This window comes from Heterocephalus glaber, unplaced genomic scaffold (assembly GCF_053883595.1).
Source record: "Heterocephalus glaber isolate CG9 unplaced genomic scaffold, H.glaber_assembly_v1.0 deba00001781, whole genome shotgun sequence".
NCBI classification, from domain to species: Eukaryota; Metazoa; Chordata; class Mammalia; order Rodentia; family Bathyergidae; genus Heterocephalus; species Heterocephalus glaber.
In genome coordinates, this window is record NW_028258467.1 from 11,232,275 (window position 1) to 11,246,650 (window position 14,376).

At 52.1% G+C, this 14,376-nt stretch overlaps 1 protein-coding gene across 10 annotated transcripts in view; it reads left to right on the forward strand.

Moving 5' to 3' along the window:
* Ciita (class II major histocompatibility complex transactivator) overlaps positions 1-14,376 on the forward strand; it is a 50,736-nt gene that overhangs the window by 20,464 nt on the left and 15,896 nt on the right. For 7 of the 10 annotated variants that reach the window (XM_087202913.1, XM_087202914.1, XM_021244298.2 and 4 more), the window contains 8 exons: positions 7,527-7,673; positions 7,906-8,001; positions 10,459-10,521; positions 10,645-10,725; positions 11,422-11,466; positions 12,402-12,554; positions 12,964-13,107; positions 14,136-14,300. In XM_087202913.1, the coding sequence (XP_087059039.1) occupies positions 7,527-7,673; positions 7,906-8,001; positions 10,459-10,521; positions 10,645-10,725; positions 11,422-11,466; positions 12,402-12,554; positions 12,964-13,107; positions 14,136-14,300 (894 nt within the window). The remainder of the gene's footprint in view (positions 1-7,526; positions 7,674-7,905; positions 8,002-10,458; positions 10,522-10,644; positions 10,726-11,421; positions 11,467-12,401; positions 12,555-12,963; positions 13,108-14,135; positions 14,301-14,376) is intronic. The other 3 variants (XM_087202916.1, XM_087202917.1, XM_087202918.1) reach the window with 3 other exon arrangements.

Here is a 14,376-nt window from a genome sequence, read left to right on the forward strand (position 1 = left end):
CTGCCTCAGCCTCCATAAATGCTGGTGTGCACCACCACGTGTGGCTACTAATGAGTCTTTTTAGCAAAATGAGAGAGAAGCTGACACTTTTGATAATATTGTTTTGTTTTAAATGTGACATTTTTGTTATGTTTACATTCAAGGTAGAGTAGAAAGGATTTTTTGTAAAATTGTGGTAAAACATATAACATATGTTTTTGATCTTTTTTTTTCTTTTTGGTCCCGGAGATCGAACTCAGGACCTTGAGCTTGCTAGGCAGGTGCCTGAACCACTGAGCTAAATCCCCGGCCCATAACATATGTTTTTATAAAACATATAAAATTTACCATTTTAACACTGCTATAGACGTTGGTGTTCAAGTATCTGTTTGACACCCTGCTTTCAACTCTAGAAAACTCTCTTTTAAAATAAATATATTTAGGGGCCAGGGAATTAGCTCAGCGGTGCTGTGATTGCCTGGTAAGCTCAAGGTCCTGAGTTCGATTCCCAGCACCCCCCCATGTATATATTATATATATTTAAATTCCCTCAATTAATTCAAGGAAAAGACTAAGGTAAATTCTAGAATGGGTTATGTGCTGATATGGCCCATAAAATCGTACAGGTGGCAGATGAATGCCTAGGGTCAGGAGATGCTGAGTTAGAGGATGCCGTGGGAGCTACTGCAAAATCCAAGCTGAGGTCTGAGGATCACCTGGTCAAGGTCATGGCAGCAGACTGCAGCTGAGACTTGGAAGGGAAAATACAAGAGTTGTGGAAGTGTCCATTCTGGTCCTGGAGTTCCCAGCTGGGGCAAAATGGGAGCACGGCAGGAAGGGAAGTCTGGGAGGCTGATCAGGGGAGCAGAATTGTGGGCTTCCTGGCATTAAAGAGAAGGCACAAAGCTAAGGGGCAGGTCTGCCTGGCAGGTGGAAATTCATGCCACCTTGGAGATACTGTAACTCCTACCTTATGTCTCAGAATCACTAGAGGGCAGAGCTGGGAAAGTAGCTCATGGTAGAGGACTTGGCTAGTATGGATAAGGCCCTGGGTTTGATCCCCAGGAAAATAACCATCATCATCATCATCATCATCATCATCATCATCATCATCATCATCATGATCATCATCATCGGAAGGTAACTGTGAGGTGGTGCTGAGGGTACCACTGTGGATGCTCAGTTTGAAATACAGATTCCTGGCCCAGCCCAGACACTGAACAGAACCACAGGGGTGAGCCCGGGATACTGTGTGTGATACCCTGACTGGGTAAAGCCTCTGCCCAGCCCAGCTGCCAACCCTGGAGCCCTGTCTCTAGATCCTGGCAGCTGGGACTGGCACATATTCATGTTAGGGTCTCAAGAGCCCAGCCCGTGTTAGGTTGAGTGGGGAGGGAGTCAGGGCTGTAGTTTGGGGCCTGGCTTTGCTACCTGCAGCCATGTGATCCTCCTTCCTCTCCCTGCCCCAGCACCTGGGCTATGCTCCCTTCCAGAAAGTACTTGTCAGACTCCTTTCCGGGCTTCTGACTGCAGCAAGAGTGTTGGGGCCTGCAGAGGGAAGCCTGCCAGAGCCTCGAGGGGGATCTTGTCCCGACCTTGCCCTTGGACAAATGCTGAAGGTGCACCCTGTCTCCTGGCTGCAGCTCCCACAGCTGCAGTTGCTCCCCCATCAACTCCTTTACCAGCCCCAAGCAGGAATCAGCGTGGTCTCCTTTGCGTTCCAAGATTTTCCATATTGTTATGAGGTGGTGTCCTCCATCACGGTCCAGAGAAGAGATGGGGCTTTTCCTAAGGTCTTGGAGGTGGTCGGTGGTGTCTTTTGTGGGATTTTGTATGATTTCCTGGCCATACCTGGAAAAAATCAACCCATCACACAAGCCGAGTCACCTTTCAGAGTTGTCCCAAATGGAGGCAAGGAGACCAGTACGGCACGGGGTCCAGTCCTTGCACGTGGGCTACCCCTGAGGTCTTAGTCAACTTTCTATTGCCATAACTACATGTCACAGGCTGGGAAATTTATAGAAAATAGAGGTTTATTTAGTTTCCAGTCCTGGAGACAGAAATTCCAGGAGCATGGGGTCTGCATCTGGCGAGGGTCTTCGTGCTACACCCTAACATGCAGAGGGCATCACGTGGTGAGAGGGAGCAAATGCGTTCCCTCAGGTCTCTCTTCCTCTGAGTATAAAGCCACTAATGCCACCATAAGGGCCCCATCCTGGCGACCCGTCCAGTCCTAATCACCTCTCTAATGCCCACCTCCAAATGCCTTTGACATATGATTTTGAGAGTTAAGTTTCCAACACATGAATTCTTAGAAATGCAACCAACCGATGCACTTGGAAAGGGGGTGTGGCTTTGGGGGGCTGTTCCCAGGGAGGTGGCCCTGTCAGTTGTGAGCTCCTAGCCCTCTGGCAGTTGCCAAGGCCTGATCTGGGCAGCACAGCAACATCAACTACACAAGTTGAAATGTTCAAGTCAGAGCAGATCCGGAGGATGGGGCGAAACTTTCACACGGAGTTGGGGGTTATTTACTTACTTGTTTTCAAGATACTGGGGATTGAACCCAGGGGTGTTCTACCATTGAGCTGTATCCCAAGCCCAACATTTTTATTTTGAGACAGCCTCTCACTAAGTTGCCCCGGCTGGCCTTGAGCTTGTGATTCTCCTGCCTCAGCCTCTCAAGTAGCTGAGATTACAGGCACGCACCACCACATCCAGCAAGCATAATTTTTTAAGAGCAGTTTTAGGTTCACAGCTGTATTGAGCAGAAGACACTAAGATTTCCTGTACACACTTGGGTTCACACATGCCCCGCCTCCCCCCATCAACACCCCCAGTGCTGTCACACACAGCCCGTAGATCACGTTGGGGTCCTGAGTATTCCGTGGGTGGGACAAGTGCACTGTTGCCTGAACCCAGAATTGCAGTGTCGTGCGGAGCAGCGTCAGGGCCCTATAAATCTCCCAGTCTCCTCCTGGTCTCCCCCTCTCTCCCTTGACCTCTGGCAACTGCTGAACTTTTAATTGTCTCCATGCTTTTGCCTTTTCTAGAGTGACACGGATGAAACCATACACCATGCAGCCTGTCAGATAGGCTTCCTTCACTTAGTGGAGTTGTATTTTAAGCTGCACTCTGTAAAGCCCCTTTTGGAGAAAAGAGGTTCTGAGCCCCTCAGTGGCCTTTAACCGAACAGCTGTGTCTTCCCCTGTTGAGGGATCTGGGATACTTGTAAAATTTCACTTGAAAGCCACTGTTCTCATAACACCCTCTCGTTTAGCAGATGAGATCCACGGAGACCAGAGAGGGGAAGACACTTGCCCAGGGACACACAGCCTGCCAGAAGCAAAGCAAGGTGCAGAGCTCAGGACTCAGGGCCAGTGAAGTTGATTCTGGCCCCTCAGACAGTTGTGAACCTAGTTGTCCCACTCCTGCCCCTGTCGCCCTGCCTCCAACTTTGGAGGAGCCCTGTAGATGATGGCCAGGGCTTGGAGCCAAGCTTGCTTCTATTTCCAGCTTTTCTGCTCTGGTGGTTTCCTGCTCTGCTGCAGGCTGGTTACTCTGAGGGCTGGGGCTGCAGTGGAAATTCTGAGATTCACGGACATCAGGAGCCAGGGGGAGAGAGGCTGGACAGAGGGCTGTGTCCTGGGGAGCAGCTCTCTGCAACCGTGGTTCCCAGCCAGCTGGCCCCTTTGTGACCTTCAGTCTGAGCTGGTGGCTGAGCTGGGGGCACATCAACCACACTGCAAGCTGCAACTCTGAGGGTCCTGCTCCAACCCCCAGGAGGTGGCTGGTTTGGGGGCTCCATGCAGCCTGTCCAAGCCCCTCCTGTGCTCCTTAGCCCCATGGCAGGACAGGAGGGATGGCAACCCAGCCTCCTGGCCCATCACCCTCCATCCCCAGCCATCACCCTTCAACAGAGAGCTAGAGAGACCTTAGGGGCTTCACACAAGGGCTGCAAACCCGGTGCCACAGGGACCACAGCTGTGTGAAATATGTCTGGGCAGAGGGCAGGAGGGAGCAGCAGGGCTGCTAGCAACAATCAATACATACTCTACATGGAGTCATTGTGATGGCCACACACACACACACACACACACACACACACACACACACACACACACACACCTTCCAATTTCCCTGCCTTGAGAAATTACCAGAACCTCCCAAATTCCTTCCAAACCCATTCCCATATGCCTTAGTTTCCCCGCCATGTCTCATGACCCTGCAGGAGGTGAAAGTCATGAGGGCCACAGTCTCTGTTGGATCTCTGTCTCCTGCGCGTGGACACCCACACTGGCAGGCACGTGGTGCCAGAGAGCTGGGCTTCCTCCTTTGCAGATGCCACCTCCTTCCTGCCCATCTCCTGGTCCACAGGGCCTGTTCCTTTTTAAAAATTATTATTATTTTCATGTACCTAGTTGCCTCATACATTTTTTATTCATTTATTTCTTTTTGCGATCATGGGGATGAAACCCAGGATCTCACACATGCTAGACAAGTGTTCTACCACTGAGCTATATCCCTAGCCCTTTTAAAATTTTATTTTGAGAACAAGTCTTGCTATATTGTCCAGGCTGGTCTCAAACTCCTGGGCTAAAGTGACCCTCCTGCCTTGGCCTCCTGAGTAGCTGGGGTAATTGTACATCTCAGTTCATAGTACACTGCAATCTTGGATTCACAGAATAGGCTTCTTTTCATTCATTTCCCCTTCTTCTTTCCCCTTTCCCCTTCTCTGGGTACCCATTCCAATGGACTTAAGGTGTAACCTTCGTGTGTGCTCTTACAATGTTTGTGTTGCCTTTCTGCATCCAGCTGTGACTGAACACATCTGGAACATGGCTACCAGATCTTATCCTGCTCCTTTCCTTCCCATTCTGTATGATGTTGTTCAGATTGACAAATGCTGTCTTTGGTCTCTGCTTCCAGTCACTGCCCTGTCCTACACAAAATGCAGCAGCTGCTTGTTATCTGTCTGCTCCCCATATGAATGTGGCTCCAACTCCCTGTTGGCACAGGTAGCACAAAGTGAGCTTCTTCAGATGGGTCCCCATGAGGGGCTGTGAGGCCATTTCTTTGGGGTGTACACAGCCAAGAGCTGAATTTCTAGGTCAGAGGGTCTGTGCATCCTTGGAGCCCTGTTTTATTATATTTGGTTTGATTTTGTGGTACTGAGAAGTGAACCCAGACCCTTCACGCCAAGCTACATCTCCAGCCCTTTTTATTTTGAGATAGAGTCTCACTAAGTTGGCCAGGCTGGGCTCAAACTTGGAATCCTCCTCCCTCAAACTTCTTGAGTAGCTGGGATTACAAGCACAAGCCACAGGTGTTTTGTTTTGTAGCTTTTTGAGATAGGGTCTTGCTGTGTTATTCAAGCTGACCTAAGACTTGAACTCACATCATCCTGCCTCAGCTTCCCAAGTGCTGGGATTACAGGAATGCACCACCAGGCCCAATTCCTCAGGTGTTTTAAGTGGTGCCAGATTGTTTTCCAGAGTGGCTTGTCCCCGTGGAGATGCTGTTTAGGAGTTGGTCGTGGGAGACAAGCATCCTGGGACCCCCGGCTTCCCATCCCCATTTGGCATCTAGAAGCATCTCGTCATTAGGTTTGGGAGCAAAGTGGTGTCAGGAAGGAGGTCTGAGGGGAAGGAAAAGGGAAAGACTGAAAGCAGTGAGGAATCAGGACTCCCAAATTCCTTAGCTGAATGGGCTCTTCACCCAGTTGGTGAAAATGAGCCTCAGAGGTGTAAAGAAATGTGCACAGAGTCACAGGCAGAGCTGGGACCCAAACTTGTCTCTAGACCTGAAGTTCAGAGGTTTTCCATTAATTCATCAGGAAAAGTTTATGGTCAACAAGTGGGGGAAGTACTTCTCATGCTCAGTGAGAGCAGTGCTGGGAGATTTAGGGATAGCAAAGATCTCCTTTCCCCTAACATTTCCTCCTTAGATCAAGGATATATTATTCTCATTTCCTGTGAAGAAAGTATCTGGTCAACCAAACCTAACCTCAGAATCACCCTCTGTAAAATAGGTAAACTAATACAAGTCTCTCAGAGTTGCTGGGACAATTGAAACAAAATAGTAAATGCAGAGCCCCAGTTCGGGCCCAGACCCTCTGCTGAGGAGACGGGACATGCTGATGCACAGAAGGGCACCGTGTGAACAGAGCAACTTGCTCGGGTCTGAGTAAGAACATCTGATTTCCCCAAGGGAGATGGAGATGAACTTGTGTTGCACAAACCAAGTCAGTAATACAGTTTTCCAAAACCTGTGGTGCAGTGTGAAGTGGGGGTAGACGTGAACCCCCCAAAAAGGATTTTTGGTTGCAAAAAGGTCAAGAATGTTTTCTCAAGTTGGATATGGAAGGTGGTGGCCCAGGGGGAAGGGTGGTTTCAAAGAGGACCTTCTAAAACTATTGCACATTTGGCAGAAAGACACAGGCCACTCCTCTGGAGTACCCCAGATAGCTCCACAAAGTGGGAAATTGTCTTGCTATCCACACCCTCTCCGGAGGAGGGCACCACCCAGGCTGGCTCAGGTTAGTCAAAGAGGCAGAAGAAGTTGGGGCTTTGGAGCCAGACAGTGGGTTCCAGTCCTCACTCACCTTCTGTCTCTCTGAGCCTGTTTCTTCTCCTGACAAATAGGAATGCAGAGAGCTGTGTATGAGTTAGACCAAACCATCATGTCATTGATGGCTGGAACTCAGCAGGCACCTGTGAATCCTGGTTCTTTTTCATCTTGATGGGTGGAGAGGTTCTGCCATGTACAGGAACACACTGGAAACTTGGGTCAGTGAGCCAAATGGACAGGTTCCTGCACTCACAGGGCCTTGGCTTGTGCTCTCTGCCCTGGACTGGGGCAGCTGAAGTGAGGTGATCAGGGTCCTCTCTGCACCAGCTCCCTCTGGAGCTACAGGTGGAGAAAGAGTACAGGGGAGGGCCCTTTGAAACCCTTCCTAAGCATGGGTAGAAACATTGGAATATTTTTTTATTGGTACTGGGGATTGAACTTGGGACCTAGTAATTGCAAGGCAGGCAGTGGATCCACTGAGCTAAGTCCCTGGTCTACAAGTAGAAACAGAAGTTTGGCTCTGGGGACATGGGTAAGTTCCAAGCCAAGATCAAATAAAACTTGGCATGGATGGGAGGCAACTCTACACTGTGGAGTGGTCTGGTCTGGAAGCCTAGGGTCCCAGCTCCAATGCCCCCTAACATAACAAGCTTCCTTTGATTATGGGCCTCCTCTGAGGCTGGCACACCACACACAGTCACCCTTGGCCTTTAGGTGGTCCTGTAAGGCAGACTTCATTCTCCAGATCTAATGGTGAAGAAGCTGGCACTCAAAGAGGGCGAGTGACTTGTCTAAGGCTTCACAGCCAGGATTCGAGCTCAGGCTCCTCTCTCTGCCATTCGAGCACATCAGAGGCACTGGACAAGCACCTTTGCTCTCTTCCTTTGCGTCCCCCTAACCCCAGGAGCTGTTGTAGGTGTTAATCCTCTGCACTTCTCAGCTTCCCAAGGGAAGACACCTGGGTATGTCTCCCCTTCCAGGCAGTGGACAGTGTGCAGCCATGGAGCTGGGGCCCCTGGAAGGTGGGTACTTGGAGCTTCTTAACAGCGACGTTGACCCCTTGCACCTCTACCACTTCTATGACCAGATGGACTTGGCGGGAGAGGAAGAGATCGAGCTCTGCTCAGGTGGGCGCCCCTCCCTCTGGCCTCTCCCGCCCCTCCCCACCCACAGCGGGACGCAGACAGCGCGGGGCAAGGGCAGGCCACCAGCCCCGGTCAGCACCGCGGACAGCTCCCGAGTCAGTGCCAAGCTGCCCTCCTAGCCAGGATGTCTCCTGGCCCCTCCGGCCTCTCCCTCCTTCCCACCAGCCCTCTTCCCAGATCTTTCCTGCTTCATACGAGGGACGTTTCCTCCCAGAACCCGACATGGACACCATCAACTGTGACCAGTTCAGCAGGCTGCTGTGTGACATGGAAGGGGATGAAGAGACCAGAGAGGCATACGCCAACATCGGTGAGCACGCGTGCCGAGCCTGGGGACAGAGCTGAGGGCAAGGGCTCCTGGCTCTCCTTCGTTGATCTCACCCACTCACCGTGCTCCACAGCAGGCCTGTCCTGCAGAAATCACTGCAAGGGGGATGCGAGGACACCAAGAAGAATGGCGCCTCCAAGGAAGACCGGAATCTGGGAAACGGGGCCTTCACTAACGACCACTAGCGATCTCTTTTTAGTCCCTCTCGCTTCATCACTACACCTTTTTCTGTCCCTTGCTCTTCTTTCTTTCCTTCCCACAAAGCCCACACCATCCTCTCCTTTTCTCCCTCCCCGGCTCCTAAGCCAAACTGCTCTGGTATTCAAAATACTTACCATTTATTAGGTGCTCCGAGCATGTTCATTGCTGCAATGCATTATTGCACTGACTGCTTTGGACAACAACGAAACCCCATAGTACTCAAATCTCCTTTCAACAGACGAGGAAATTGAGGTTTAGAGAGGTGAATCATTAGAGATGGTAAGGGGCAGGTCTGAAATTCTAATCCAGTTCTTCCTCATTTCAAACTCTCTCCCCCCTTTCTCTCTTTTTTTAGTGCTGAGTATTGAACCCAGGGCCTTGTGCATGCTAGGCAAGCGCTGTACTACCGAGCTAGATCCCCAACCCTGAAGTCCACATGAAAAGGAAGGTGGCTGAGGTTGGGAGATTTGTTAAGGCTTTGTGTGCAGCCTTAAAAAGAGGCACAGATTCCAGACAATGGCAGAACTCTTTGGAGAGAGGAGTTGTGAGTGTGGCTGCTGCTGCTGTTGACTTTTTTTTTTTGGTACCGGGGATCAAACTCAGCACCTTTAGCCTGTGAGGCCGGTGGCGGAACCACTGAACTAAATCCCTGGCTCTGCTGTTGACTTTTTAGGAGAGGGAATTGGGGGATCCCTCCCCACCAGGATCACCACTATCTCATTAGAGCCTTTGCTCAATTAGAGAAAGTTGCTCCTTCTTCCGGAGGATGCAGTCTCTGCCAGGAAGTGACAGCTTGGGTAGCAAACCGCAGTTCAGATTTCTGTCCCTACTTACTCTCTAGCCTGGGCACCTTTGTGGGGTAAACAATGTACACAACTGTTCTTAAGGCCCTTTTCCTGGCAACCTGGGATCCATATCAGAAGGTTTATGCTTGGCATCAATGTGGCCAAGTTTTCCCCAGGTAGAGTTAATCCAATATTCCTCAAGGGCAGAAATGGAAAGGAGCAGTAACTATGTGTGTCTCAGAAATTACAGAACCAAGAGACTGCCTGGATCCTTCCCTTGCTGGGAATTTACTTGGGGGAAACCAAAATATTTAGAGCATTCACATTTCCTCACAGCTGGAGGCAGTAATTAAGGATCTGAGCATCACTTAGGATCTGTGGGCTTTTTTTTTCTGCTGAGCTATTGAGAGAGTGAGTACCTTCCCCAAACTGTTCCTCAAGTCCTTGGCTTTCTCCCAAGCTTCTAGAAAGCCAAGCCCTCGTCTGGCGAGCAGTCACTGTGGTGCTCTGTACACTGCTATCTCAGCTTCTGTACATGCGCAGTGGGGAATCACAGCCCCAGCTACCTGTAGGTGGTTGTGAGGATTATGGGTAAAGCACTTAGCAAGGGAACTTGCACGGAGAAAACTCTCTATAGGTGTTGGGTTCTGCAGCCTTCACCGCTGCTGCCACCATCGTCCCACAGCTCACAGGTCTTCCGTGGCTCCCCTCTGCTTTTCATAAAACCAAGTCCTAGCTTCCCCAACATGAAACTTCTGTGCAGTCACTGATGCCTCATGCCCTGAACAGCTTTCCTCACTCTGTCCCCACCACCCAGAAAGCCATCTGTCCCCTCTCTCCTGGCCTGGCTCCAGGGTCCTCTCCTCTGCAAGGCCCTTTCTGACTGCTCCACCCCGTTCTACACTTTTTCCTCTGACTTTCTGCCGTGACAGCTCTTTGCACACAGGCTCAAAGTCATGTGTCCTCTCATATAATCAGCCACATTATGGGGTGTCCACTGGGTACTGGCCACTGCATTGAATGCTTTAAATGCAGAGTTTCTAATCATTGCCATCCATCCCTGGGTAGTAGGTATTATTTGTTTTCCTTACACAGATTAGAAACTTGGGGGCCCAGAGAGGTTGAGTAACTGATCCAAGGTTGCCCAGCTAGGAGTGGAGAATAGAAGTAGAATCTGAACTCAAACCCCATGCCCACTCTACTGCTCTGCCACTCTATTGCACTACTTGAGGGAGTAGGAAGTTCTCATGGACACATCCCACCCCCTCCCATTAGCTTCCATTACACTCAAAGCCCATAAAGGGTCAGCGTTCATTTATTCATTTGCTCATTTGCTCATTTGTACAGTCAACAACACTTGTTGAGCTCCTACTGTGTGCCGGGCCCAGCCCAAGACCCAGCACACAGTAGGCCTTCACCGAGCCCTTGCTGACTGTTTTCCTTGACTGCTTAGCGGAACTGGACCAGTATGTGTTCCAGGATGCCCAGCTGGAGGACCCGAGCAAGGACATTTTCAGTAAGTTGGGGCTGCGCTCCCTTCCTTGTCCTAGGAGCGTGGTCGTCCCCTCCCCAGTAAGAACCACCTGGGCCTGCCCCGGCCACCACAGATTGTGAGTTGGTCTCTGGTCTTTCTCCAAAGTAGAGCACATAGAACTGGAAGAAGTGATCGGTGAGAGTGTGGAGGTACTGGAAGAAGCAGGGCAGAGAAGTCAGAAAAGATGTGAGTAAGCCCTCTCTGACCCATCTGGCCTGGCCCTTTCTCAGCTCCGAAGCCTGCTGTGGCTCCCAGCTGCTTCCCTTGTTAAGTCCTGTCCACTTCGGCTGGCCTTGGGGTCCCTGCTGCCTCTCCCTGCCAGGTACCTGCACCTCTCTGAGACTCCTACCCAGTCTCTCTGCTTCCTTGGTCTGGGCTGACAGGAGCCCTTAAATATGGACCAGGCCTTCCTAACCCCCCAGTTACTACACAGTGCTTCTTACAAGACCTGTACTGTCTGGCTTTTCCCCACCTCCTGACTTCCTTCCCTTTACTCCCTGTCTCTTCCTCTCTTCCCTTCCGTTCCCTTCCTTTCTCTCCCTCTCTCCTCTCCCCTCCTTTCCTTCTTTTCTTTCTTCCTTTTTTCTTTCTCTCCTTTCTCCCACCTCTTTTCCTTCCTTCGCTTTCTTTCTTTCTTTCCATTTTCATCCAATAAATATTTTCCCCAACATTATATTATGAAAACTTTCAACATACAATAAGGTGAAGAAATCACACCATGAACACCTGGATACCTACTGCTTGGTACAACAAACCCTGGGCGTGCTATCTCACCAGCTCTCTACTTGCCCATCCCTCCCACTGCTGGTGTCCACGACCACCCCCTCTCTGTGCTGGGGACACCTTTCCCTGAAGACCCTGACCACAGTGTTCTCTCTGCAGCCTTCCCAGAGGAGCATCCCTTGGACCTGAAGCACAGGAAGCTAGGTGAGCAAGGCAGGTGGGTCTGGGAGACCCAAGGCTGGGGAGCTGGGCCTCCTCAGGTGCCCACATAAATCCAGCTTAAAAGCTGAGCCTCAGAGAGGTCAAGTCACCTAAGGTCACATAGCTCGTGAGAGGGGTTGTGGGACTCAAACCAAGACCCCAGTAGCCAAGCCCATGCTCTGCTACATGAGAGATACTGGGAGGCTCGGTTTCTCCCATTAAGCCTCTCCCCTAACAGCCTCCTTAACTCCTTCAGTGCAGAGCTGAAACCCATCCCACCTTGGCCCAAGCTCACCATCTCCCATCAGGGGCTTCCCCTCCCCTCCTTCCCATCCCAGTTGTTATGGAGAAGGCGGAACCAGAAAGGAGTGGAGAACAGACTGAAGAACAAAAGCTTCTAGTCTGGGGGGAGACTTAGCCTCAGGAAGTCCCCTCTGATGGCAGAGACAGGGATCCTGCCCACGAGGACCCTAGGGTGATGGAGAAGTGGTCGGTGTCCTCGGGGAGCCCCCATCCTACAGGAGGGCTCCTCTCCAAGACCAGCAGGCACCTGTGAGCTCAGCCTGACAGCAGAGGTGGGAGCTCCACAGGTAAAGACCTGGCTTGCCGCAGTGGCCCCGTCCCCAGGGAGCTGCCAATCTGTCCCTCCCTCCCCGGAGGATGTCAGCAACCTCCCCCTCTGATGGCGGTGGGCACAGTACGGCCCTGGCTCTTCTTTGGGCAGAGTCCACAGTTGTCTGGCAGGACCTGAGGGCTGCGCTCTGGGGTGCTCTGGGTCTGCTTACAGGAAGAGCAGCTGGGCGTGGCCTGCACAAGCTCGCCCATCAGCACCACTGGAGCCAGCGCTGAGCAGGGGACAGGCATTTCCTCTAGGTGCCAGGAGCCCTGCCCACCCAGGAAGCCCCTCCCAGCCTCTAATCCAGCCCTCTTCTCCACAGCCGAACCCCTTTCTGGGCCCATAGTGACCGGCAGCTTCCTGGTGGGGCTGGCAAGCGGCTCCTCCCCGCTGTCCTGCCAGCCACCACATGCTCTATTCAAGCAGATGCCAGGCCCTGCCCAGACCCGGCTGGAGGAAGCTGTGCAGGGGCCTGGTAGGTGCAGGGGCCTGGAGAGGGCAGGCTCCCTCCCTCCTGGGAGTTGGTGCTAGGCAGGGACTTCCCCTAACACACCCCCTCGGTGTCCCTCAGTCCCAGTCAGTGTCATCCTCAGGGGTCCCATCCCGCCCAGTCCCTGCCTGGGAAGGACCCCCACCCTGGGAGGCCAGGAGGGAATCTCCATGGGGGGAAAGCTCGCCCACCGGCCCTGTTCTGTCGTCATCTCTTCCTGGAGCCCCCGTATCTCCCAGCCACGCTGCTAGGTGCTGGGGACACCACCACCATGGGTGGCTGCCCTTGGGGAATCAGAGCCCTGTGTGGAGTGAGATGTCAACCCCATCATCACAGAGCAGAATCCCAGAGACGGGGCTGTGAAGATCTCACCTCCCTGCTTTGCCCCTTGCAGCGGACCCCTCCACGTCCTTGGTGGGCTGCGTGACTCTCCCTGCTGGACCCATTCAGCTCATCTCCACATTCCCCACTCTGCCCCAGGGGCTCTGGCAGGTCTCAGGGCTGGGCACAGGCATCTCCAGTATATTAATCTACCATGGTGAGTGTGTGAGGTCTGCACCCCCCCCCCCACGCTCCCTGACCTGCCCCGCACACCTCAGGCATTTGTCAACTATAGCATAGAACCACCTCATGATCTCCTTCCCCACCACTCCTTCCTTCCTCCCTTCCCTCCTTCCTTCTCCCCTTTCCCTCTCTTTTCTCTTCTCTTCTTTCCTTTTTATGGTGCCGGGATGGAATCCAGGGCCTTGTGTGCGGTAGGCACGTGTTCTGCCACTAAGCTACATTGCTGTCCCCCAGCACACCTTCCTTTATTTCCAGTTCTCAGATATCAAAGCAGGGGAGCACAGCTCCCCGAGGTGATCTGGATGTGTGACCAAGAGTGGCTGTGCAGCCTCCCATATGTCACTTCCACATGACTTCATTTTTCCTTTTATTTAAACTTGAAATTGTGGCATCAATAAAGGCTCACTAATGAGCCAAATAACAAATGCTTATAAGAATTAACTGAGTGTCTCCTTCCTCCTTAGTATGTTGATGTGAACAGTTTGGTGTGTGTCCCTTCTTAGCTTTCTCAGATTTGTTTTGTTTCCTGATCAGTAAAATGATCCTGCTGACCCACCATGGTGAGAGGTTGTAGACAGACCCTGGGAAAGCATGTCTGGGCTCTCAGGGATGAGGTAGGAGGATGCTTCCACTCAAGTCAAGGGCATCCTTTGCTGGTTGCCAATTTCTGTATAATGTACTGCTGCACCAGAAGCAAGAAGTTCCTGACATCCAGGGAAACGAGCACTGACCACATGGTGATAAGAATGCTGTAGTAGCACCTGGCCTAAGTTCCCCGTGAGCTGAGTGGATCCATTGCACTGATGGGAAAACCAAGGCTCAGGGAGCTCTGGGAGCTCCAGAGTGTTTCCTCAGCTTCATCCTCAAACATCTCCCTGGGCGTTCCTTTCTCCTCTCTACAGACTTGCCAAGCTCCACAGCTTGATTTGGAGACGAGGTGACCGGGTGGGCCCTTGGGTGGGAACCTAATTGTTCTCACACCCTTCTCTACTTGCAATGTAGGTGAAGTGCCCCTGGCCAGCCACACTCTCCCTTCCAGTGGCCCTGCTGTCCACAGCCTCCCAAAGTCCCCAGGCCGGCCTGGCTCCACCAGCCCCTTTGCTCCCTCTGCAGCTGACTTGCCCAGCATGCCCGAGCCGGCCCTGACCTCCCGCACGGACATGACAGGTGAAGACTGCTGGGGGCTGTGCGCGTCCCTGGAAGCAGGATGAGGCCCATGGTCAGAGCCTGTGGGGACAGGCAG